Source organism: Camelus bactrianus, chromosome 23, assembly GCF_048773025.1.
Source record: "Camelus bactrianus isolate YW-2024 breed Bactrian camel chromosome 23, ASM4877302v1, whole genome shotgun sequence".
Lineage (NCBI taxonomy): Eukaryota > Metazoa > Chordata > Mammalia > Artiodactyla > Camelidae > Camelus > Camelus bactrianus.
This window is the reverse complement of record NC_133561.1, coordinates 28,260-55,028: the sequence shown is the minus strand read 5'-3', so window position 1 is coordinate 55,028 and position 26,769 is coordinate 28,260. Positions and strand designations below refer to the sequence as shown.

Sequence of the window (26,769 nt, the reverse complement as noted above, 5' to 3'; positions counted from 1 at the left end):
GGCAGGTGACTACAATGCTGGGTAGGTAGGGCCAAGGATGAACCTTAGAGCACAGCCCTCCATAAAGTTACAGCTGCTATTGGGCTGCTTGCCTGTTCCCACTGTGCAGGCCAAACAGATCATGGTTGTGAATGTTTGCCGCTTGCACGTAGCAGTGTGACACTTCTGCTATCAGCTCCTTAAGTTTTTTTTTTTAAACTTAAGAATATTTTGTATTAAGTAGATATTACATATGTAAGAAAAGATAATCATGGGATAAAGAACACCTAGGCTTGCTCTCTCTTGCCTTTGGAGACAGCCTGCTCTGTCCATGGAGCGTGTATCTCTCTAAATAAACTTGCTTTCACTTAAAAAAAAAAAAAAAAAAAAGGAAGACGTGGGTACTCACCACCTATTTAAAGAATAAAAGCTTTACTTTTGAAATATCCCATGTGCCCCTCATCCTGTCCTTTCCTCTTCAGAGGTAGCCGTTTTTCTGAATTAACATTTCCTTTTTAAAATATTTACCATGTTTATATCCTGAAGCTGTTATTAGTTCCTGAACTTTACATAGATACAGTCATACCAGGTACATCTAAGTATATCCACTTCTCCCTAATCTTTAAGATTATGTTGCTTGTCTCTCTTGCTTGTCACTGTTAATTAATTTTCACTGCTAAATAGCATTTCATTTTAAGAATAAACCAAGATTTATTCTTCCACTCAACATTTTTGGACATTTGGCTTCTTTGCAGTATTTTGCTACTACATATAGCTGCAATGAATCTTTCGGTACAAGCTAAGCTTCTCAAGGGTAATGTTTCTCAAAATGTGAATTGTGACCCATTAATAAGTTATGAAACAACTTTGGTCAGAACAAGCATTTTTTAAATGAAGAAATCTGGAACAGGTATCAGATGCATCTCACATTGTAAAGTGCTGTTTCACATAATGTTTGAGTGCTGTTATGTGTACATACTTCCACACATGTCCAAAGTGGTTCTACTAATACGTGGTTCCACCAGCAGCATCTGGTCTGCTCCACATCAGTACCAACACTCTATGTTAGGACTTTTCATTTGTGTCAATCTTACTAGGAGTGAAATGGCTTCTCGGTTTGGTTTTAATTTACATTTCCACGATTCTCACTGGAGGTTGAGATATGTTGACCTAGTTGGATTCTTTTTTAAAAGGATCATTTGTTCTCCTAGTTGTACAAACTTGACCCTTGAAGTGACCCCAACTCTGGAACTCAAGAAGATTCTCATCTGAAGCCTACACTAGCTCAGAAATGACTCCTGGGGGCCTTTTGCCATCCAATGAACAGAATTCATGTCTGGCTGAAGACAATTTGCAAAGGCACAGAAAGGCATGGAATAACCTCTGTATGACACAACCTCCATCAAGGCAGTTTTAAAAGAATTAAAGTCTAAAGTAATAAGTAGTAGAACACTGATATTCACAAGGCAGGTGTCTTACAATTATTGAACACTACTATAGCATACTGACTTCCCTAGTAAATGTCTGTGCACTAAGCAGAGAAAAATAAAGTGGTATAGAGGAGCAGATGCCAGGAATTCAATTAGGCTCATTCACTGGCCTGCACGTGCCAGGTCTGTTAATACCTGTGATTCAATTTCGTGCCTCAGCAGAATCTGCAATTATTTTACTGGTTTTAATCCTCTGGAGCTGTGTGCAAACAGCTGAGACCACACATGTTAAACCTCTGAGTGCCAAGTGTCTTCTGTTCTCTTTTATTATCATCATAGTCTTTGCATCAAGTAACATAGCAATGATAGCAAGTTTCCTTTTAAAGCTTAGTATTAAATATTAAATATCTTTCCCCATTTTAATTTTACATTACTCTGCCAAGAAAAAAAAAAAAAATTAAAACTCAAGTTATTCGAAGCCTGGACACACTTCCATGATTAGCCGGGCTGTGTAAAGGTCGGTGGCTTTGTTCTTCCTGCTGGGTGAGCAGGTCCAGGCCCGAGAAAGATGGGACCAGGTTATAATTGTTTTTGAAAAGTGTGCTACAAAAACGGATGGCCTGTTATAAGCCAGGTTACAAAGTAAGGGTGGGGGTAAAGGAGGGACATTTTCTTCTAGAAACAGAATTTCTGAAGAGTCCCAGTCCATCATTTTTCCCCAAAATGGTTGGAGGAGGGGTAAAATCTCAACGTGAGCTTCAAAGTCCTACCTCTGTGAGGGGATAGTAGTTGCCTTACCAAGGGGCGATGGCTGAGTCTGGCCATCCCCACTCTTCTCAGCTACGGAATGGAGAGTTTATTGCCCAGTGAGCGTGAAGTGGGCTGAAGCTTGGTTGGTACTGAATTCTCTAGGAGGTTTCTTCTAGAAACAGACAACTGACTCTTCCTCTCACTTCAGCAAAGAAGTCATTTTAAAAGCACTTGGGAAGTTTCTCCTGGGCCCTGTGGGGGCAGCTCAGAGGAGGGAGTCATCGGTGCAGCCGCCTTCCAGGCCATAACGGAACTCCTGGAGGTTGGAGACCCCGTAGAAGTGGACAAAGGCTGCTGCCACCACCAGGACGTGGAAGATCTGATGAGACTGGAACTGCAGGAACAACAAGAGAAGAGCCTATAGGGCGACGGCAAGGAGGGCTGGGAGCAAGTGGGAGAAGGCGCTCGCCTCTTCAGTTCCTCCTCAAAATCTTTTTACATCATGAAAGTGATAAATTTGTTGTAGAAAAAAATTTTAAAGTTCTGTCAGAGATACGCCAAGATGTTAATATTAATCACCCCTCCCCGCAACAACCCCCCACCTACCTACACAGACAGGTACGTATACACAGGTACATGCATACACCCCCAAACACCACCTGACCCCGGGTCTCTTGCTGCCTCTGACTCCAACCTTTGCCTTTGGGCCAGTCTCACCACCACAGGCCCTGCAGAGAGTCATTTCTTACCCAGATGTCAAATTTTCCAGGGAAGAAGCGCTCTGGAATCCGTGCGGCGTAAAGGCCAGCTCCAGTGATGTACATCACGGCCATGAGGAAGAACCAGCCCATCTGGCCCACCGTGGTGGCCTTGACGAAGCCCTCCGCGATTGTAAAGTGCATGGTGGGCACAACACCGCTCAAGCCAAGCCCCAGGAACACCCCTGAACAAAGCAGACATAGGCTGTCAGGCACGGAGCAGCACTGCTTGGAAGGCACTGCAGTCCTGCTGTCTTGCTCTGCAATGAGCTACTTTCTGGTGTATGGTACATGTTCAGGAAATTTAGTCAGCAGATATTTCTTCCATGCCCAGAATGGGGAGAAGGCTGTGTAAATGCTGACAGGGCTATCACCTTCTAAGGAACACCGAGAACAAATACTTCACACTCTTTTATTATCTGTTAAGAAGCCTCAGCAAAAATGACACGCCAGGCCTCTCTGATGGCTGCTCTGGGTGCAGAACCGTGATGGCACGGCCGCAGGTGGCTTCCTAGCCAGAGAGGAGCAGGGCAGGTTTCCCGTTAAGATTAGAGAAGACTTAACACTTAAGGACTCTGACCTCCTAAATAGGTAGATGTACGCAGATTCAAAGCTGTCTGTGGTTGCTGGACAGGAGTAAGAGGAAGGCACGAATGGGGGCCTCTTGAAACCACACACAAGCCTCCATTTCCGTGGACACCCCTGTGAAAGCACAACGTCTGGAACACGGTTGGTGCTTGATCAACACTTAATTCTTTTAAATGAACGTTAAAATAGCAGATACTAAGTCTAAAGGGACTGAAGACTAGTGGTAATTGATGTGTTGCTACAAGTAGTAAGAGTCTGGACAACACACGTTTGTGCAGCTATTACAGTTAACAGCGCTTATGCGCAACGTATTCTGTTTACCAAACCAAGCCTTCCATCCCCTTAGTAAAATAACCCCAGGTGTTTTAATTTTAACCCCTTGGTTTGAGTGTTCAGGACTCAGGTCACCAAAATGACTGTGCCTTGTACATTTTTTAACTTTCTCGAACCAAATGTAAGAACAGTCATTTCTATACTTGTCATTTCTATACTTGTAGCTAGTTGGCCAGCTTGGTAATTATCTGTCCTATTAACATTTTATTGAAATAGTATGAAACTTGGGGGAGAATTGAGCTTTGAAAATTCATGCTGTTTTGAAAGTTACAAAGACAAATCAGGAGTGGCAGAGCACCTCACAAAGTTTTCTGATTAGTTTTTACTGCTATTTTATTATGAAATCTGTGTTTTACAAATTTTTCAAAGTCAATTAGATTCAGAAGGTCCCTTGTAACGTGATCTCAAGCAATACCCCACTCAGTGCAGGCATCGCCTCAGTCCACAAGACCTGAGTATTTACCCCGCTGCTGGAGGGAAGAGAAATAGTAGAAGGAGAGACAAGAATGATCATAAATGGTTATGAAACACTGTACCTCACAGGGTATAACTAATACTAAATGAGTTTATAGTATTCTTTATTCATCTAAATGGCAGTTCCTTTGAGAAAACTGGTATTGAATTTAGTGCTAACAATAGTTTTACGCTCCTAAGTTCTTTTTCCTTTGCCTTTCTGCTAGTCAGTGTCCTTAACAGGATGCCATCCTGCACCCTATTCTCCTCGGATTCTTCTTTACAAGCTATCCATATTTATTGATTCAGCCTGACTCTTCATTGAAAATTCTTAAATCTCTATCTGCAGTTCAGAACTCTCTCAAACACCAGAAGTCATAGATCCAACTGATTTCTGAATTATCTTCACCTGCCATTAAACAGAACTAACTTCAAAAACTGTCTAAAACTGAGGTCATCAGATTTATCTCCAAACCTCTTTCTCCCCTTGACAATTAGTCAAATAAAAACAAGAAAACACTAATGTTTACTTACAGTTTTTTTAAACATATGTCAGTTCTTGAGTCAGAACAGAGATCTAAACCATAATTAAAGGGAATATGAATTCTCAAAAAGTATCTGCCTCTAGCAACCACCAGGAATCCAATTAATTCACAGCTACATTTTTCTTAAATAAACTTTTTGAAATATAAAAGAAAGAAAGAAGAAGAGGAAGGAGAGGAAGAAAGAAAAGGAAGGAAAGGAAGGAAAGGAAGGGAAGGAAGGAAGGAAAGAAGGAAGGAAGGAAGGAAGGAAGGAAGGAAAGAAGGAAAGAGAAAGAAAGAAAGAAAGAAAGAAAGAAAGAAAGAAAGAAAGAAAGAAAGAAAGAAAGAGGAAGAAGGAAAGAAAGGCAGACAGACAAATTAGGGTTTGGGTGGGGTCCCTAAAATGCAAGCTGTAGGACCCAGGGTTGAGCCCACTAGGCTTCAGGCCCACACACTTTGTCTTCCTACATACCTGCTCTTGTCTGCCGGTGCTTAGGAGTCGCAAACCGGTCCCACTGAGCCACAATGATGGCAGAGATGCCCAGGACACAGACGATGGAGAGGTAGATGAGCCGTGGCTGTGGGGAGCAGTAGAAGGAGTAATAGAGCCAGGGGACAAAGCTCCCCATAATCAGTAGGGCAATCCCTGAATAGTCCAGTCTAAAAAAAGCCACAAAATGAAATGGATCAGGGGGAGAAGTGAAGTATTCCGGTGGGTTGTTCAACTGCTTCTTTCTGTTCTCCAGCTGCTCTCAGATTTGACCATCTCTAGCCCTCACTCCCCTACACTCTGTCCAATATCCTGAACCCAAACCCTACAAGGTCACACACTTCTGTTTCACACTGGACAATTCTGAACTGTATCCCTTTCCCCTAGTTGTGACAGCTATACCCCGTCATGGATACCAGCACAATCCAGCTGGTCCCCAGCTTATACTCAGAGAGGGCTCTGAATATTCCCCAGTTCTGACAGGTTGAGTTCTAAAAACAAAACCCTTAAGTTGAGAGTATTATTAAGGCATACTGTTCTGTTTTAGTTTACTTATTAATGATAAAAATGTATTCCTGTTACTGGTATTATTGAGAAAAACAAAATAACTCAACATCACCACTGAACCCAACCATAACAACAAAAACAAGCAAATAAACAGACAGAACCCCAGCGCAGGGTTGGGGAACACAGAAAGCACTACATTATGGACACCTGGCGCCTCCAGCAACACATGGGCAGCAAAGATAAGCTTTGCCTGACTGGTGGGTCGCAGCTCTAGCAGCCTGAAGCATAGAAACTCAGCCACGCCCCAAATGGCTCAGGCCAACAGGAAGGTAGGACAGGACGGGTAGTGAGTCTTGGAGAGCAGCCCATTGGCACCCCAAGTTTCACAAAGGATAGTACCGCACAGCAGGAAGTACATTCCACAACTGGGTTCCACCTGTTGAGGCTGCAGTGAAATTTTTCATGAAAATTCAAGAGAAAGATTCATCACCCTATTATACCACATAACTGAAAGTCTTTCCTCCCAACAGGGAATCTTCAGGCACTCCTGGTGCTTGCAGGACCCGTTGGCACCTGGATCACAAGATGTGACAAGAGTGCCTGGTCCTTCCCTATTGACATTCTTTTGACTCACTTGGAAAAAGTCCGGGAGACTTTCTCTGAATGACAATAGACGGTGTGGAAGAGCCAGGAGAAGCTGAGGCAGAGCACTGCACCCAAGAAGAACATCCCAAAAACCACCTTCTCCTGCAGAGGGGCCATGAAGTACATGTTTGGTCTGAGCATGGTCAAGATTCCCAAAAAGAGAAACAGCACAAAACCTACAGGAGGGAGGAAAAGAGAAAAAAAGCCTGAGGAAAATGGGAATGTGCTGGTTTAAACCAGTACTAAAACCACAGGGTTTAGCTTGGGAACAGCAGCCTGCAGTTTCAGGAGAGAACTACACCATTCACACACACCCAGAGGAAAGACAATGTATGAAACGCCGGCATCCTGTTCTGATGATGGGGACTCAAGAAGCAGAAGGAACTGCCTTCAGGGAGGGCAGTTCTGATAAAAACATATGGTTGCAGTTTCTCCCGTTTGTAGGCCTTCTTCCGCAAGGCTAGAGACCAGCCAGAAAGGGTCTATCAAGCTCACCAGCAGTTTAAAGGCATGACTCCAGCTATCAAACAACTAGAACAACTTGGTTTATCCTTATGCCTTGGCATTTAAGGAGACAAAAAATTTGATTTTCCCCACCCAAACCACTCACCAAGCAGATGGGTCCAGATGTTGCCAGTTTCTGTGTGGATTCGGAAGATGCTCTTGAAGCAGGCGCGGAAGGAGGGCATGGGAGGCCTATGGCCATGCAGCAGGTAGTCGTTGTCTTTCAGCCAGTCAGGGAGCACGTCATACGGGATGACCCTCCAGCGTCCCTCCCAGACCTACAATGCATTCGCTCCCTAAGTGCAGCCCCAGAGAGTGGGGGCCCCCCGAGGACAAGGGGCAAAGGTAGCGCCCAGCAGGCTCTGGGTGGTCCCAGGTAGCAGTGAGGAGCCAGCCTGGGCCTGGATACACGGAGACACAGCATGGGCGAGGCCGTCCCAGCACCAACTGCTTTTCTCAGTGCCTTTGTTCTTATGTCACGACAATTCACCTGGACATGCTGGGGTAAGCACATCCTCTCAGCATTTAACGAAAATATGGCAGGACCTCCTTTAAGCTACTTGAAATTTTAAAATTAAGTAAATGTAGTTTATAAAAACAAAGAAACAGAAATTATGTATGGTTTTAAATTTAACAATTCTCTCAATTACAAGTGTGAGCAAGAAACCACAGGAGTATTAGGACTTGTGACTCTGTCACCAATAGAAATTACAGGAATTTTCATACATTTGTTTTGTAAATATCAAAATATTGTTTCTATTCATCACTACTTAGAAATTATAAATTCTAATAAAATACATTACAGCCTGTCATTAATGCATATTTAATGTAGTAATAAAGGTGCCCATGTTGCTATAACACATTCTAATATTTTGATGACTGCCAAAGGGATCAACAGCAAAAATAGTTAAGAACTCCTGTTTTAGAACACATTTTGAGTAACACAGTAGGCAGTAAAAATTTAGCCAAATTTTCCCTTGATTTACTTTGCCTTAAAGAAAAACAAACTTACGCCCAGGAATAAAAAGCTCCCCCCAACCTGCCCCCTAGCTGGCTTGCCAGGAGGGAAGGGCCCGGCTGAGCCCGCCCCACTAGCCCCGTCCCCGACAGAACCTTGTACACAAACTCCTCCATCTTCTCCATGGCATGGTGGGCTTGCAGGGGAAGGGTCAGCACCCGCACCTCCTCCTCCTCCTCCTGTGGCCCGGGGCATGCTTGCTCCTCTTCAGCCTGCAGGAAGCAGAGACACAGGAGCTCCCGTGTGAGCTGTGTTAGTCCAGAGCAGTGCCGTCCGGAGAAACCCAAACTCACTGCTTTCTGCCCAGCCCCTCTCCCACACACAGGCCCTTCTCCCAACTCCACGGTGGTTAATGAGTTTACCACCCTGTAAACGCAGGAGTGAGAGCCCGGTGGAGCACATGGGAGCCAGATGGCCGGACATTAGAGGCATGTAGACCAGCACACCAGGCCTTCGTGATCTTTAGTCTGAGCAGCCCACCCTTGTCTGTGAGACAGTGGTTCTTAACTTTGCCCAATTTCCCAAATATTTCTCTCTTTCAGACCACTGAATTCTCAAAAGAATGAAAGATAAGAGTCTCAGAGATTCTCCTAACAACACTTCGGCTCTAGGTTCCCCACCTCTGGGGATGCTACCACGACTGATGCTCTGTATCCACAGCAGCTCCGGGAGAAGCAGGGCCTCAGAACTGGTTCCACAGGAAGTAGCAGCAGGGACTCCTGGACCCAAAGGAGGCCTGACACACAGTGTGCATGTGAGACAGCAGCTGCCTCCCAAGGAGAGAGGTCAAGAGCTGGCAGCTCAGCTCCTTCTCAGGGCTACTTTCTCCTGTTGATGGTTCCTCTCAGATTTTGTGATAAAGAGCCCCCCAACATCCATTCTTGGCAATGGAGTCCCTGGTTTTGTTCAGGGTGGCAATGTTACCACAGGCAAACTGAAAAGACCACATCCATGTACGTGAAGTACTGCCAGGTGCTTCCAGAAAGGGCAGGCCCTTCTCCCCGCCGCCCTGCCCCCGCTACCTGCCATGGTGACACATTAAGAATGATGGAAGAGCAAGACAGGTGCCTGCCAGCAGTGGAGACCCCACGCCAGCCTGGACTGGTTACTTCCAGAACTCTTCCACGTCAGAGACACCTACCTTGTCACAGCTACAGGGATTTTTCTTTGTTACATGAAGCCAAACCCGATTCTGACTGCTTCCCCCCCTTAATCACAGACATGCGCTGACTACTTGTTGAATTTCAGGTCTTGTGCTAAGCACTGGGGTATAAGCAAATGCTCACAGTGGAAAAAACACAAATAAAGAGTTATAACACAGCATGATGTTGACTCGGATAGAGGCAGTCCAGGACGCTATGGTTCCTCCTTTGGGGAGAGTCAAGATCTTAAGAAATGAGACTTACTTTGGTTGGGCTGGTGACAACCCGCTTGCCCTTCTCCTCTAGCAGGGGTCCCAGTTCAGCCAGCTCCACTGTGTCAGCCTCCCTGTTACCAGCAGGAGTCCCACTGCCCTGGGCCACCACGGGTCCTTTGTGAGAAGACATCTGGCTGGTACCCCAACGCCCTGCAGCTTCAACTTCGGGAAAGGGTAGGGGCTCTCAGCCCCAGGGGGCAGAGAGCTCCCTGTGATGGAAGTCACTAAAAGCAAACACAAACATGAAGGGTGTGATAATTTAGTCCTCTTAGGTTTCATGTCTACAAGTAAACACTGATTAAGTCACAGCCCATCAAGGACACCCGCTTCAGTCCCAGAGGCCAGCGATCTGCTGAAATGAAATCTATCCCCTAACTCATCTTACTGTCACCCTTTACTCAGAACCTCATTAATCTTAAAGATAAGGCTGAAAACATTACATGTGGTTGCTTGCCTTCAAAAGATTTGTGCTTTTTGCACCAAACTGTCACCACAGAAAAACAGCTCCCCACCCCCAGGTCCCTCCCACAGTAATGCAGCCTATTTAGTGAGCAGTCTGTCTGGTCCGCCATTCCCAAAGCTACTGTGTCCAAGGAATGCCTGGCTCTGAGACTGAGGAGCAAAACTAGGAAGCCGACACCTGGCTGTAGTTACATCAAGACCACCCAGGCTTAGAAATGAATTCTCTGCCAACTGAACTCAATGGGCTTTATCTATGATGCTCTGACAAGTGTGTGAAAGGAACTTGGCTGTGGGCTAGATGCCCAGTGGGTAATTTCTCTGCAAGGTGTACTATTTCTATTTTAGGATCACAGCCTGGGTTCAACACCTGAACAGCAAGCATTCATCAAAACCTCTCCTTACAGCAGCAGTAACTTACCTGGACGCAGGAAGCTGAAGACAGGAGGCAGCCCAGCCTTGCCCTCTGCCACACAACAAATCGGCTCAGCAAGGTTCTGGCCCAGCGACCATGGCTCATAACATGCACCCCCCTCAAATAAGCTTTTCAGAAACTAGAGATAGGTACACTGATCCTTAGGAAATAGTCTTTAATCAGGCCCCAGGGAGATGAAAATATTGAAAGGTGGGGAAAAGTGCCCCAAGGTTTCCTAGCCTCTTTACCCTGAAACAAAGGAATTTACTACTCATTGCAATAGTAGCCAGAATATTAACATTTTCTTGCACTGGTTACCTGAGCCCTGATAACCACAGGGTAGTGCAAAGAGGGCCAGGTGACAGCTGCATTACAGGAGAAGAAACTTAAGCTTAGGGAACCTACATCTCTCATAATGGGTAGTAAGCTCAGCTTTGCTCCCGAGGGAGGCACTGTATCCATCTCCCATGGCTGCTCACTGTCCGTACATCTCTGACATCTTGTACCAGCTCTTTGTTTACCCACAAGTAATCTCAACTCCTTCTCAGGGATTATGACTGGATACATGTAGTCAGGTTAGGGCAATCCTCAAGTTTCAAGAGTCATGCTATGCTCAACTCACAAACACAGCTGAAAGCTACAGGCAGGTCTAACTCAAGAGAGCAAACGACACTAACCCAGCACAGGGCAGACCTTTCTATGGTGTCAACACACAGGCAGTTCCTCTTCCTCCAAATGTGCAAGACTCTACAAGATGCCAGCCCACAGTCATAGCCAGCAATTGGGCCTAAGGAGAACAGGAAACTGGAGGCCTCTGACATCCTCAGGAGATAGGCAACCCACGTGAGCAAAAACATTGGGAAATCTTTTTCAGCAGGCTGACCACAAAACACATTTCCTCAAAGTGAAGTACTGAGGAATAAACAGCTTTACTAAGAAATAATTTATACTGGAGCCGAAAATATAAATAGCTTTGGGCATCTTGGAGAATTTTGAAAAGGGGAATTCACATAGCTAGAATACCGCTGCGAATACGTCAAAGTAGGCCACTGGGGCAAAATATACTTCAGGTTCTGGGATACAATACTACATAGATCACAAGTTGAGACATATCCCTGATTGTGGTCAGAACAGGTATTTCATAATGAATGAATGAATGAATGAATGAATGAACAAATGAATGGGGCAGCATTCCAGCCAGCAAGCACAGGACCTGTCACTAGCTAAGGGTTTATGCACTGGTGCTTGCAGGGCTCTCTCCCATCCCTCTCCCCAGAGTAAGCCAACATATTCACTAAATACTTCCCAAATGTATTTAGTACTAGTACCCTAAGGCACTCTGAGGTACTGTGCAGGATACAAAGTTGAGTAAGTCAAGTTATTGTCTTCAAAGAGCCCATAATCAGATGGCATAAGTTAATTTGTGGTATGCACAAAACCACTGACAATTTCCCTGCTCCAGGGGGACAGTGGAGGGAGAACCCCTAAATTAGGATGGCCACACACTAAGTTCAGTTGCTCTGAGTGCTGTGTAACTATTTCATTAGAGGGAATGTGATTAACATAGACAAACCTGAGGTGGGCAATTAGGGTGAGAGATCAGATGCAGAAGCCAGACTGGTATTTTTACTAATATCCTCATTTGATCTGAAAAGTCTTTTTTCTTTTTTAATTAATAGACTTTATTTTTTTAGAGCAGTTTCAGGTTCACAGCTAAGTTGAGCAGAAAATACAGAGTGCACATAGCCCTCCCCACCCACACATATATACTCCCCTAACCTCAACATCCCTCATTAGTGCGGTACATATTTGGTACAATTGAGGAACCAACATGGCCACACTGATGTCAACCGAAGTCCATAGTTTACATTAGGGTTCATCTTAATATTGTACATTCTGTGGGTTTTGACAACTGCATAATGACATGCAGCCACCACTACAGTATCATACAGAATAGTTTCATTGCTGTAAAAATCCCTTGTGCTCCATCTATTCATTCCTCCCTCCCTCCCTCTCCTCAAACCCCTGGAAACCACAATCTTTTTATTGTTTCTGTAGCTCTGCCTTTTCCAGAATGTCATTTGTTTGGAATCATACAGTTTGTAAACTTTTCAGACTGGCTTCTTTCATTTGGTAGTATGTCTTTTAAGTTCCTTCCATGTCTTTCATGGCGTGATAGCTCATTTTCTTTTTTAATGTACATATATCTTAAAATTTATATATATGTACTGTTCACTGTTTCTAAGAATGTTTAGAGCTTTAGCTTTGTAAACTTACATAGTTATCAAAGGAATCAAGCCAACCACAAAATAAGAATTGATTCAAAAAGATACATACACCCTACTATTAACAGCAACATTATTTACAATTGCCAAGACATGGAAGCATCCTAAGTGCACATCAATAGTTGAACAGACAATGAAGATGCACTATACATATATACATACGTATATGTATGTATGCATGTGTGTGTGTGTATGTGTGTGTATATAAAAATATATATATAATGGAATACAACACCCCCGTAAGAAGGATATTTTGCCATTTGCAACCCCTTCATTCACTTTTTTTTCACTTCAAAAACCAGAATTTTATAACTGACATAAACATTTCCATTTCATTAAAAACAACAAAATACCTAGAAATAAACTTAACCAAGGAGGTTACATATACTCCGAAAACTGAAATGACACAAAGAAATGGAAAGGTTTCTTGTGCTCTGGGGTTGGAAGAATCAAAACTGTCAAAATAGCCACACTACCCAAAGCAATCCACAGATGCAATGCAACCTCCATCAAAATACTCACGACATTCCTCACAGAACTAGAACAAACAATTCCAAAATTTGTACGGAACCACGTAAGACCTGAACAGTCAAAGCAATCTTTTCTAGGTATTTTTTTTTCTCTTTCTTTTTTTTGTTCTCTTTTCTTATGGTTTGATGATGAGAGAAGGTCCTTTAACATTTGTTGTAAAGCTGGTTTGGTGGTGCTGAAATCTTTTAGCTTTTGTTTATCTGTGAAGCTTTTGATTTCTCCCTCAAGTCTGAAAGAGAGCCTTGCTGGGTAGAGTATTCTTGGTTCTAAGTTTCCCCCTTGCATCACTTTAAATATATTGTGCCACTCCCTTCTGGCCTGCAGAGTTTCTGCTGAAAAATCAGCTGATAACCTTATGGGAGTTTCCTTGTATGTTATTTGTTGCTCTTCTCTTGCTGATTTTAATATTTTGTCCTTATCCTTAATTTTTGTCAGTTTGATGACTATGTGCCTCGGTGTGTTCCTCTTTGGGTTGATCCTGTGTGGTACTCTCTGTGCTTCCTGGACTTGGGTGACTGTTTCCTTTCCCAAGATGGGGACGTTTTCAGTGATTATCTCTCCAAAATTTTTCTCAGGTCCTTTCTCTCTCTCTCCTCTTTCTGGGACCCCTATAATGCGAATCTTAGTGTTCTTCGTGTTGTCCTAGAATTCTCTTAAATTATCCTCATTTCTTTTCATTCTTTTTTCTGTTCAACAGTAGTGATTTCTACTAATCTGTCTTCTAGCTCACTGATCCGGTCTTCTGCCTCATTTAGTCTATTCTTGGTTCCTTCTAGTGTGTTATTCATTTCAGTGATTTTATTCTTCAACTCTTTTGGTATTCTTTGTATTTTCCAGCTCTTTGCTAAAAACTTTGCTCTGTGCATCTGTTCTCCTCTTGAGTTCTCTGAACATCTTGGCCATCATTATTTTAAACTCTTTCTCAGATAAACGGCCTATCTCCTCATCACTTAGTTCTTCGTGTGGGATTTTACCTTGTGCCTTGGCCTGGGAGATAATCCTTTGCTGCCTCATATCATCTTTTTTTTTTTTTTTAAGGTAAGTTAGTTATGTTTCTTGACCTTGGAGAGGTGGCCCTCTGGGGAGACATCCTATGTGTCCCAGCAGTACACTCCTCTCTTGTCACCCAAGGGTCAGGGTCCAGCCGGTCCCAGGGCAGAGTCTGGCCTGTTTTTGTGGATTCCTTTCACAGGCTTTGCGATGTTGTTTTCTTATTTCTGGTATCTGCCCCTGGTGGATGAGGCTGGACTAGACGCTTATGCAAGGTTCCTGGCAGGAGGAGCCAGTGCCTGCCCACTGCTGGGTGAAGCTTGGTCCTGGACCTCTGGTGGGTAGGGTCCTGTCTAGAGGCCTTTGTGGCTCAGGAGGTCTGCTGATGGGTGAAGCTGTGCTCCCACCCTCTATGTTGTTTGGCCTGAGGCTTCCCTACAGGCTGTTGGGTAGTGCTAGGTCTTGGTGCTAATGAGCAAACCAAGATGTCAGCCTCCAGGAAAGCTCATGTAGATGAACACTCCCGGAATGTCTGCCACCAGCTTTTATGTCCCCTGGGTGAGCCACAGCTGTCCCCTGTGTCCCCTGGAGATCCTCCAAAACCAGCACGCAGGCCTGGACCATATTCCTATGAAATCAATTCCTCTGCCCTTGGACCTGGTGCACGTGAGTTTCCACGTACGTTTCCCAAGTGAATGAAGTCTCTGTTTCCCTGAGTCCCGTGAGGCTCCCAGAGCCAAGCTTCGCTGGCTTTCAAAGCCAGATGTCCTGGGGTCTCTTTCTCCTACGAATGCTGGAACCTGGGCTGGGGAGCCTGACATGGGGCTTAGAACTCTCACTCCTGTGGGAGGGCCTCTGTGACTTAACTACTCTTCAGCTTACGGGTCATCCACCTGGGGGGTATGGGGCCCAATTATATCACGAGCACACCCCCCTACTGTCCTGCTGTGGCTCCCTCTTTATGTTTCCAGTTGCATTAGATCTTTTTTGCTAGGTCCCAGCCTTTTTTCCTGATGGTTGTTTAGCCGTCAGCTGTGGTTTCGTTGTCGCGAGGTGAGCTCATTGTCCTGCCACTGGGCCAGCCTGACCAGAAATCCCTTGACCAGAAATCCTGATCTGAAAAGATTTTATGCCCTCTAGTGTTCTAGTGTTCTCTGAGGATGACCTCAGTCTCATGGCTATCATCAGAGACTCTTTCCTTTCAGTCCAGACCATCTTCTGTTACTTCTGGTTCCCTCCATCTCCTCTACTGCCATCTCCCAGGACTCCCCTCTGCATTATCTATGGACCCTGAGTCACTAACCCTAACAGGCACCCAGTTAACTCACAAACCAGCCACAAGCTACAACTCATCACACAAGATATGTCGTCATGCTAATATTAAAGTACATACAATGAAAGTCAATGGAGGTCATGTCATAGTGTGCAAAGTCCACTGTCCAGCTGGGTCTTCTAAACTGTAGCAACACAGAGACAGGAAAGGGGGAGAGAGAGATCGGCGGTCTGGCAAGAAAGAAAAGCAAATAATGCTAGGACATGAACACAGAACTTGACAGGAGGACCATGCTCAAACAACTGGGAATCATCACAAGCAAGTGCTTCAGTTTCTATTACATAAAACAGCATAAACCCCTAAAGTGATCGATTCTGGGGGCACTCAGGAGAGACAAATATACTTCAGCTTCCTACTATCTTTCTATAACCTGATGTATATTAGAGGAAACACATTTTCCCTCAAACTCACCACACCCAATTTAGCAATCATAATCGGGTCAATCCACTGACTGCATTTTTGATGGGATTTCAATTGAAGCTAATAAATCGTTATCACTAAGCTTTTCAACTGGATAAACCTATGACTTTAGAGAACAGAGCTGTGGAGGGAGGGAGCTGCTTGTACTCCTGTAAATAAGCTTATCCTGGAACAAACTTGGGAATGGACGGATTCCTAATCGCCAGCCAGTTTCTGCTGAGTTTATTTCCCTCATACTTTTTTGAGACATGTATTTTGTGAACCCGTTTCCAAGTTTTCCAGGCCACAACACGCTCCTTCCGTGGAGTCAAAGGCATAAAACTTCTTCTAGAAGTTTTTAATCTGGGGTCCCTGGACCCTCTGAGGTTCCATGGGTAAGCCCCATCTAAGCCTACCTGACCCTCACTGTTCTAAAGCAAGACCAGTCTAGCAGTAAAGACACGAACACAGCCACCTTCTCCTCTATGTACTCTTTGTTAGGGAAGGGGGTTTCATATCACTGCTGCAGAAAAATTAGTCAACGCAAAGGCTTATGTCTGAAAACTACCGAATTGCAGTGATGGGGCCTCAGCTTTCCAACTTGATCACAAGCGTCACTGACTTAGAGTCTGCAGTGAAAAATTACCGTTTAACTTTCTTTGTAGCTTTTCTCCAGGTAAAGGTATCCCAAGGGGTCTTTTTTTGATCTCAGAGACAGGTAAGCTTTTCAAATGTCATGCTACACACACACACAAAGTATACAGGCACAAGAAGGTGTTTCATACCAGTTCTTTTTAATACCTGGCTTTTAAGTACATTACAGATACATGGCCAATATAGTTACACATTATAGTGATAACTTTATACTGTGAAAGCCCCAATGAAACAAAAGCAAACTAGGTCTAGCATGTCTAAAAGCCAATCACTTGGAACAGGTTTGCCTAGAAGGTACTTTCAAGGATCTTTTCAATGCAAGAAAGCTAGAAACTTTATAAACATTAATCATTCCCTCAACATTTCTGAGTAGGAAATCACCTTTGAGCTTAGTGAGAGGAACAAAGTCCAGTGGGCGACATCAAGGACAAATCGACATTAAGGACAAAATGTCATGACTCTGATGAGCACCAACACCAGAAGAAACTCCTCCAGTGGTAATAAAGCTTCTGGATTTAAAGATGACTGTTTAGTTCACCAGTACGATCACTAGGAGATGGGACAGGACAGTGCAGCAAGACTATGAAAGAGCTGCAGTCTGGCTTTATATTAAAGGAGCCAAGGGAATTTCTCAGGGAAACAGAGAACAGACTTACTGGACTAGAAAGAAGCACAAATTTCTTTATCCACCTGAGAATACCTATTGATCACGTACAACACGCGTGGCATCGTGAGAAAAGGCAAAGAGAGGAGTCAGAGGTGTCACATGGTTGCTGGCCTCTATTTTAAGAGAAGTGAACAACTTCTGTTTTCTACTAACATCACTACAAGGCTAAAGTGCTGGAGGGATTCAGAAGAAAGCTCAGTTTTAGTTGGAATTATCAGGAAAGGTTTTGTGGAAGATTTTAAGAAAGGATTTTGATAGGTACAGATGAGATCAAGGCATTCCAGAAGGGTAGTGCTATGAAGCCAGGCAGGCTTGAAAGAACAAAGCCCCCAGGGCAGTGAATAATCCACTTTCCATAAGGAAATCTTGGAAAGGAGAAATGAGGCCAGACTTAAGAAGCTGAAGATAGCCTAAAAGCCTACCTAAGGTGGTGCACTTTATCCATTAGCAGTGGGGAGCCTGGTGGGTTACTGTTGCTCCCTAATACTTGTCTGAAGTTCCTTCCTACCCGCAGGCAAAGTGGTTGCACGCAATTTTTTCTTTTAAGCCCTTGGGGATCATGTAATTTCTTGACCCCTGAGAATAGAATGCTTTCAGATTCTACTCAGCAATTAGGTATAGTTTTGTGGAGGTCTACCCTAAGATGGTCACTCACAAGTAACACACCAATTTTTAAGACTGATTCCCCAAATACCAACCACTATATGGTAACACAGAAGTTACTCCTGAGATAAAGAAATTTGGTGGCTGCAAGCTGGTAACTACCCTGACACTGCAATCTGTTTAGCAGATTTACTAGTACTGTATAGACAGTATAAAAACATAAGGAATAGCAGCTGCACCATAACCCGTGATGCAACCCCTATTAAGAGAGAAAAGCAGTAAACAGATCTCACTATCACTTCATTTTGGAAAAGAACCAGCCATTACAGTGCTCACTGGATTTAATCTGGTAGCCTATGTATTTCATGCTTTGTTTTCTAGCCTGTCTTCTGCATACTTGGGGGGAAATACTGTGGTTACTCTAGTAAAGTACTTTGTAGGCCTCCTATTGCTCCTGGCCCCTGAACCCGTGTAAACGAAATTCGCCTTGTCAGTTTCCCATTTGCCTACATAGCACCAGAAATCGAGGGACAACATGTATCTACGTTGTTTTCTTGAAAATCGAAAGCTTGACCAAAACTCTCAAACACAAGGTGGCATCAAAGTGAGATTTTTTCAGGGAATCAAATTTCGTTTGTCCCCAAAGTACTTAAGGTTTTGCTTACATTTCAGCTTTTAGGACTATCTTAAATAAATGTAAATTGTCCACCAACCTCTCCTCCTCCTCCATCAAGGTGGGGGCACTGTCACGGGTCTCAGAACCTTGGGGCTTCTCAGCCTATCTAAGGCGGCTGTTCCCCGCCGAGAGACGGTTCCGCGACCCGGGCCCTCAGCCCCTCTGCGCCTCTGCGCCTGCTCCCGTGGCCTTGGGATCAGGCTCAGCTCCCGCCTGGCCGACCCGAGCCGGAGCCCGAATCCGGACGTCTCGCCCCGGCGGACTAGGAGGTTGGCAGTGGGGAAGCGAGGCCCTTGAACTGCTTCGGAGGCGGCGCGCATGGAGAGGCCGGAAATGTTGACTCGACGCGAAGAGGCCAGAGGCGCTGCCGGCTCCGGGCGGAGGTCTCGGGGCCTTCGGGACGCCTGGGCGGTTGAGTCCCACAGCTGCCGCCTCAGCACCGCGCCAAGGCTCCCGGGGGTCCCCGAGCTCCGGCTGACCCCTGCCTTCCCACTCGCTCGCCGCGAAGCCCCGGGGAACTTACCGCGGGCGGCGGGCTCTGCTGGGGGCCGCGGACCCCGCGCTACATCCCGCGGCGCTGGATACGGCCTGCGGCCGAGCGGCCCAGATCTTCTGCGCCCACCCCGCGCCGGAAGGGGCGCGCAACCCACGGCGTCACCTCTCGCGTCATGTCCTGCGGAGCGCTCCGCCCCTCCGACGCCCAATCACAGACCGAACCCCCAGGCCTCGCCCCACCCTAGACCCGCCCTCTCCAGCCCAGCAATCCGTCCGCAATTTCAATCACAGACTAGCTCCATCAGCCCCGCCTCCCCCTTGCGAGCCCCCGCCCATCACCACGGCCCCGCCCCCTCCGCTGCTGGGAGGCGGGGACCCGCCTCAAGTCCCAATCACATGTCTGCTTCCCTCGGCCCCACCTCCCTCGCGCGGGCCCCGCCCCCTCGCTCAGCTCCAATCGTAAACCCCGCCTCTCAAGGCCTTGCGAGGATCCTGCCCCCAAGGTGCTAATTGGAGCGCGTGATGGGGAAGGAATTTCAGGGAATTAGACCGAACCCTGGGAAGGAATGCCGAATTTCCTACCATGCACCTTGTTCTCTAGGCTGGGCACTGTAATCCCTCTTCTTCAACTTCATGGTCACTCCATCCCTTCCACAAATATTTACCGAGGGCCCGTCGTATGGGAGGCACGGGCCAGGCTTCTGGTCAGGAACAGCAGGGCCGTGCTGTCTTCCTTGGGGACGCCCTGCTCCAGCCCGGGCTCCCGCTGCGGCCAGAGGGGGACCGCAGGGTGCTGCAGCCCTTGTCTAGGGGGCTGACCAATTTTCACTTCTCCCAAAGACGGTACGTGACCAGTCTATGCTAGATACAGAGAGAAGGTAGTTTACTAGAATCCGATTTAGGGATGCTTCAGGGCAGTGGGATTAATTCTCTTGGTGCTGGTTAAAAAGGTAGGCTCTGGAGTCACAGAGACCCAGGTTTCGTTCCTGGCCAGCCTCTGACCTTGAACTCGTTACAGAACCCTCCGTTTAAGTACCTTGTGTGAAAAATAGGAATAAAATAGTGGTATTTGATGGGGTCTTCGTCAGGACCGAGATAATATATGCAGGGTCTTAGTCTGATGCCCAGCAAATCGTAAATGCTTCACAAACCTTAGCTGTTCTGTGTTGCCTGCTGCATAAAACCCTCAGGAATATGTGCTGTCCACAGGAATGTTTGTTTCTCAGCATGGTGTTACAAGGTTCTCACCTGCTCTCAGACCACACCTTCCTCCACTTTCCCACTGGCATTTGGACCCCAATGAACTTGCCTTGTTCTCCAAATATGAACTTCTCTTCAGTTCCTCAGGCTTTCCCATGTGCTGGTCCTTTTCTTGGATTGCCCCCTTCCCCTTCTCTCCAAAAGATCCAAACAACTTACAATGCCCCGTTCTAGCTCTGGCTTTGGACCAAGACAATCCTAGATTCACATTTAGGTTCTGCCAGCCACTGACCAGCTGTATGACCTTTTGCAAGTCCTTAATCTTAGACTCACAGGATTATTGTAAGGATTCATTTATACGATGAGTACTTACCACAGTACCTGACACATGGCTGTTAACTGAAAAACACTGATTTTCTTCTCTTCCTCCTTCTTAGAGTCTTTCCCAACCCCTTCCCATCTGCACCTTGTGTCTCTTCTATAGTATTTATCACACTGTGTTTATTTACCACTGTCTTACTCTAGACCTTGAGTTGTTGGGGTCTAAGACCAGTCTTGGTCACCACTGAATTTTCAGGGCCTAGCACAGTGCTTGGCCTGTGGCAGGTCCTTAATAAAGTTTGTATACCGAGTGGCTGAGGCAGGAAGCTGTACAAGACAAGGAATGAGTTCCTGTGTGGGAAATTCTCTTTGCTGGGCTGCTTCACTAACTGAGCCCCACAATCCTAAGTAAGACTTTCCTATTTGGAGGTGAGGTGGCCGAGTGTGTCTCACAGAGCACAGTAGCTGATCAAGACATGTTTGATGGAATGCCAGAAACAGAGTTCAGTGATGGCTCTACCCTGGGAAGGGTCCACCAGTCTTTCTCTCAGGGTCCCCCGGGGAAGCAATACATAGTTCCACACAGAAAAACAGTGCTGATCTTCCTCCTGACTTGATGCCGTGTTCTGTTCCAAGGTGACTAACAGAAGATCTGAGGAGGTGCCCCTGAGTGACACTGGGAGGGGGAGCAGACTGGGTCATGCTGTTGTAGCAGGGGAGAAGGGCGGTCAGGACAGATGGGACTGGGGGAGGCCAACAAGGCACCAACCAGTCTGGCCAGGGCTGGAGATGTCAGGTTACTTTTTAAAGGACAAGGCTTCTCTTCCAAATAGAAAGACAATACTCTGACTTATTTGCCAGGTACCCTGAAGGATAAATTTGGTGAAGAAAGGGCCAAGAAAAGAAAGGAGGGAAAGTGTGGCCAAGCCAAGGACCACTGTGAGGGGTACCTGGCCTCCAAAAGCTTCCCTCTATCTTGTGTTCTCCTTCCCCCACCTGGCAACCCTCCAGGGAGAAGTTGAGCTTCTGGCTCTGCTGAGACAGCTGCTAGGATGACTGTGGAGCTTGATGCTGGCTCACATTTCAGCATAGGGTACAACTGCTCAAATGTTCTTTGGAAGACCTGGAAAAAATTCTGTGCCGGGAAACCCTCCTGAGATTCTCAGGCATGAAAAGCCTTAGAAACAAGGACCCAGACACAACCATCTCTGAGGTATAACACAAGGGCCTTAACCCCATTTATTTGCGTTAAGCCAGAGGTTTCTGGCGCAGCAGCAGGCTTAGACAGGGGTAGCCCTTTCCCTTCAGCCTCGGCAGGGGCAGAGGGAGACAGAGACACACAAACACATAGTTCAGATTCTTTTCTCTGAGGTCTGAAGGAACCACTTCCCCCTCTCCTGTTGTCCTGTAAGATGATCAGCTCTGTATGTCTGCTCGCCTTGCACTCACACACAGAGTCTGCTATGGGTTAAGCACCAAATATTAAGTAGAACCCATTCCACAGCTTGTTCTTCCATCACAGGCACAAAGAAGACTGTGATGCTATCAAAGAACCAGCCAATCTTGGAACAGATGTATACGCTTCCTTCTTTCTGAGCTACAGAAGAGTCGGCTTCATGGGCCTGACCTGGACCTTGCATCACAGGGAGACTGGGGGGGGTCTTCTGGGAACAACCGAGCCTTGGCCCTCTTCCACAGCTAGACGGATGTTGTTCCTGCAAGTCCCATCCAGACTTCAGCTCCAGAGTAAGGCAGAAAGGCTGATACTGTGGGAAGGGCATCTAGGGCTCACAGCATTGAGTGCTGACTGGGTGCACATGCCGGAAACGGGACCAGGGAAGTGAAGGGTGCTCAGTAGGTGAATCGCATCTTTTGTGAGTAGCCCAGCTTGTCCAGGTTGGGGTGGCAGGCCAGCTGCACCATTGGGGGTGGCCCACACAGCAGCAGCAGTACATCATCCCCTGGGGCGGGCAGGTGCTCCTGGATCATGTCAGCAGACACAAAGCCCTTGCTGTAGGCCCAATCTGTGTAGGGGGAGGACAGAACAACACTCCAGACTCGTGCTGGCATGGCGTGTAGTGCCGGGCCCAGAAAGCCTACTGAGATGGTATTGAGTTGTAGCAGCAGTTGGATGAGTAAACTCAGCCTGCTTTGGCAGCACAGCTGTCCCCGCCACCCACCGACTAAACAGGAACTGCAGGAGAGGGTCTGGGAGACCACTGTCTGTGCACCTGGAGTTTGCAACGTCAGGGAGGGTTGGTTCCACTGAAACCAGAAGCCACAGAGGGGCAAGGCCTTGATTTGGGGATGTCCAGAAATGGGGAGGATACCTTCTGGGGGATGATCCAGAGTGAACCAGAGCTTAAAGTGATTGGGATATTGGGCCTGCAGCTCCTCCAAGTCCTCCCGTAAGATTATGTCCTTTTCAGTCTGAAATGAAGAGGGAAAGCAAAGTCTTTAGGAACCTTCTCAGGCCCACATGAAAAATCTCTACTGTGACAACTTTCCAACCAGGAGAGGAAAAGAATGTTGAAGTTCTAGGGAATGAGCAAGACATTTAGGGAGTTAGGATGAGAGGAAGGAGAGGGGAACAGCCTTTATTTATACAACATGAAGGAAGAAAGATGGAATATTTAACAAAGGAAACTCAAGGAGCAACTTTCGACACTCGGGACTAGATTCCTTAAATGTTTTTTTTTCTTTCCTTGGTGGCCAGGGAAGGAATTTGGCTCAGTGCTGTGTCCTCCTTATTGTGTCCACTACCTTGCAGGGGGCCCTTGGGCAGAGGCTAGAACAGGCACTGGGTCAGTTCTGTCCATTGGGACCACACCTCAGCCCACCCACACAGTAACTTTGAAGTCCTAGGACCAAGAAAAGCAAACCAACCTGGTTAGCAAAAAGCAGAAAGCACTGGGTTGTGTCTTCTGGGTCTTTTAGGATGGCCCGGATCAGCTGCAGCATAGGGGTGATTCCTGCACAGAGATACCCTACAGTGACACGTGGTGGCCACCTGCCCCACCCAGCTCCTTAGCTGACTGACACTTTCATCTTAGTTCTACTTACTCACCCCTCCACTCCATTTTCCTTTAGTGTCCTGATTCTCCATGCTCCTCTTGTGTATTCACAGGCACCTACACTTCTGGACAAATGTGCCATTTACCCAAACTCACTAAAATTCCTGTCTGGTAGGTGAACTGTGGTCATGCTCACTGTCACATAAGTTCATATGGTTGCAATCCTTCTAAGGAACCAATCTAAGCCTCTCTGAAAGCCCCCTGGAGGCTAAGGCTCAAATATCACAGGGATTCAATGGAGAGAGTTCTAGACACTGTACTTGCAGGTTAAGTGCATGTACTTTGAAACTGGGCAGAGGTGCACACTAACCCTGCCTCTGGCCACATGGAAATCATTTAACCTCTCTGAGCCTCCATTTTCTCAACTGTAAAAAGGGAAGGGTAGTACCTACTTCATAGATACATATATAAAGTGACTAGCATAGTGTCTTTCTTCTTGACTATCCTATTCCTAGCTGCTTCTCTGTTCTCATCTAAAAATTATTAGATTCATTCAATTTCAGGTCTTGGGAGATCCCACATGATTTATTTCTCTCATTCTGTCAGTTAAATTTGGGGGGGGGGTTCTACCTGATTATGATTTTGTTTTGCAGAAGCTGAGGAACTCGAGGCATTTCTGGGAACCCCTGGCTGTGATTACCAAACCTTCTGAGGATCACCTGGAAGTTTCCCCAGCAACAGTCACCATGGGAGGGAGCAGCCCTCAGGGACATGCACCTGTACCGCCGGCAATCATCCCCAGTTTCTGGGCCACTCGGGGTTCTGGTGGAGATTTTTTGTTGGGCTGAATGCTGAACTTCCCTGAGAAGTCAGGCGAAGAGAGGGGTGAAAGAATACAGTCAACACAGGGAACTAGGAAAACAAATGCAGAACTGAAAATACACCCTGGGCCAGTTTAGCAGCTGCCACGCAATCTGATCCTGGAGCTCAGGTGGAGGTTTGCATCGAGCCAACCCTGACAATGATACACTTGAAGGACAATGGGGCCAGGACTGTCTGTCTCATATTATTAACTACAAGTCAGTTTAAGGCCACACAGCGAGTCATTAGCTGCCTCTAGCAGAGGGTCACTCCCTGGTGAGGGCGACAGGCACGGGGCCAGGTGTGAATCTACTTTCCCAAGTGGCACAGATCACCTCCAGAGACTTGCTAATGCACCCGGCTATTCCTGTGGGAAGAGCTGAAAGCTGTCCCTGGCTCTCTGAACAGCTCAGCCTGAGGGGTGAATCTTTGAGGGAGAGAAAGAGACACATTTGCATTTGTTTGTGTTAGCAATCTCCACAGCTGTCTCGGCTGGTGAATTCAAGTGGTTGGGGACTGATCTCTGTGGCATACGGGGCTGAGGAACATGCCTTTCTATAATTTTGGTGCTGTGTTTACAGGAGAGGCAGCTGGCCCTTGCCCAAGTGCACATATACACGAACACACTGAGCCACACTATGTGCAGAGGACCATGGGCACTGAAGTGGGAGACAGGTCATTACCTTTCCCAGTGTAAGTGAGCAACCCACTTGGCCCTCGAAACTCCACCACATCCCCAATCTTCAGGCTATTCAGGTACTGAGACATCTTCCCTCCCTCAGGAAATTTGGGGTGCACACCCTTCAGGTAGACCTGATAAGACAGAATGGAGAGTACTTTATTTGGACTGAACCTGCCTGAAGCTGGGGCAGGGATGACACATGCTCTTTTCCCAGTCCCCATACTTTCTTTGTGTCCACAAAGGATGCATCTCTTGCTATCAAACACATCTTGGAAGTTTCTAAAAATACCACAGTGAGGAGGCTAAGGGGCTTCTGGTGCTCCTTCCTACCCTCTTACCTTGATGACAAGATCCACGTAGCCTTGGTCCTCATCGCTGGTGATGGGAGTGTAGGGTCTGATGACCAGGCTACCATCAATTCGGGCAGAGAGGTGGACATGTTTGCCTGGGGACCATGTTTAGAGCCACATAAGCGCTGCTGTGGACACACTGCATTCCTGTTACCTTTCAACATTCTCTGGGAGGTTTGAGAGGACAAAAGCATCTTGCTTCCTGCTGGGGTCCCAGTGAGCTACCAGGCAAGGATTCACCCTTGAGCCCCCAGCTGGATCCCTCATTAGCCCCCCATTGCAGAAACTCTTTATCAATAACTGCCAGGAACTTAGTGGTGAGTGGAGGGTCTGGGCCATGGGGAAAAGATTAGTGTTTGCTCAGGGGGGATATGAGCAAGTCCTGCAGGAAGGATGGAGGACTGTTGAGTGTTAAAGATGTCTGGGGGCACAGAAGCTGCACCCTAGAGTGGCCCAGGGCACCTCACAGCCTGGAGGATCCACAGCCAGGTAGGGAAAGGGGAATGGAGTGGGGAAGTGATAGACTGAAGCAGTGTGTTTCGGGAGACCCCGGAAGGGGAATCACCCTGTTAAGATACCAGGGAAAGGACCCCCCTCCACACTTTCCTTACCCACAGGCAGCCCCAGAACGTGGTGGGCGGTGGGCAGGGCAAAGCGAAACCTCTTGGTGTTGTGGTTCACGGTCTGAAGGATGGATGACATAAGCGTTTCACCAAGCAGGTCTGGTGCTGCCAAGTCCCTGGGGCACCCCAACCACAGCGGAGCTGTCCCCTTCATACCAGAAGCGGAATTCCGGTCGCCTCCCCTAACTACACCACTCACCGTCTTATCTAGCAGTCGCAGCAGGTACTTCTCATTGGGGTCCAGGAGCGTAACCTGCGGCCGGCGGGACCTCCGAACCAGGTAGGAGCCCAAGGCCAGGCCGAGCAGAGTCAGCAGCCCCACCCCGAGGGAGGCCAGCAGGACTGGGCTCTGTGGATGGAGGAGGCAGCGTGACCGCCGCGCTGTGGAAGAGCCCAGGGCGTGGGGGGTGATCGGCCCCTACGACCAGCGTCCCGGAAGGGCGATCCCGAGCTCCCGAGCGGGAGCAAGCGGAGGCCAGAGGGGCAGCCTGGGCGGGGTCCCCAGCCCGAGTGTGCGGTACCGAGACCCCGGCACCCAGGGCGGGTGTAGAGCTGGGGTCGGCGGTGAGAGCCCTAGGTCCTGAGCTGAGTGGCAGGAACCAGAGGGGGCGGAGCCCCCTGGTGAGGGATACGGAGCGAGGGTCTTACCGGCTGGAACCCCATGACCACCAACCGCGTCCTCCACGGAGCCAGCGGCGCTCAGATCCCACAATGCGCCGCGGGGTGGGCAGCGGAGGCGGCCAGGCTGGAGGCGGGGCCCGGAGGAAGGCGGGGTCTGGCAGGAGGCGGGGCTCTAGCGGGAGGCGGGGCTCTAG

At 47.2% G+C, this 26,769-nt stretch overlaps 2 protein-coding genes across 5 annotated transcripts; both read right to left on the bottom strand.

Annotated features, from left to right (window-relative positions):
* Positions 1–1,717: 1,717 nt before the first annotated feature.
* On the bottom strand, positions 1,718–19,090 carry ADIPOR1 (adiponectin receptor 1). 3 transcript variants are annotated; one of them, XM_010956233.3, is made up of 8 exons: positions 18,932–19,089; positions 9,386–9,620; positions 8,075–8,191; positions 7,068–7,239; positions 6,447–6,633; positions 5,288–5,475; positions 2,909–3,102; positions 1,718–2,553 (listed from the first exon to the last, which is right to left on the bottom strand). In XM_010956233.3, the coding sequence occupies exons 2-8, from the start codon at positions 9,524–9,526 to the stop codon at positions 2,425–2,427; spliced, it is 1,128 nt and encodes a 375-aa protein (XP_010954535.1). In that variant the 5' UTR covers positions 9,527–9,620; positions 18,932–19,089; the 3' UTR covers positions 1,718–2,424. The 3 variants fall into 3 exon arrangements, with proteins under 3 accessions (XP_010954535.1, XP_074207560.1, XP_074207561.1); XM_074351459.1 differs by lacking the exon at positions 18,932–19,089 and adding an exon at positions 18,446–18,905; XM_074351460.1 differs by having other exon boundaries at positions 2,520–2,650; positions 18,932–19,090.
* Positions 19,091–21,633: 2,543 nt separating this feature from the next.
* CYB5R1 (cytochrome b5 reductase 1) lies at positions 21,634–26,753 on the bottom strand. Of its 2 annotated transcripts, none has more exons than XM_045517597.2 (9): positions 26,603–26,753; positions 26,154–26,303; positions 25,943–26,015; positions 25,320–25,426; positions 24,983–25,112; positions 24,216–24,299; positions 23,311–23,411; positions 22,755–22,854; positions 21,634–22,448 (listed from the first exon to the last, which is right to left on the bottom strand). In XM_045517597.2, the coding sequence occupies exons 1-9, from the start codon at positions 26,615–26,617 to the stop codon at positions 22,276–22,278; spliced, it is 933 nt and encodes a 310-aa protein (XP_045373553.1). In that variant the 5' UTR covers positions 26,618–26,753; the 3' UTR covers positions 21,634–22,275. The 2 variants fall into 2 exon arrangements, with proteins under 2 accessions (XP_045373553.1, XP_010954534.1); XM_010956232.3 differs by having other exon boundaries at positions 23,311–23,396.
* Between the last annotated feature and the right edge of the window lie 16 nt (positions 26,754–26,769).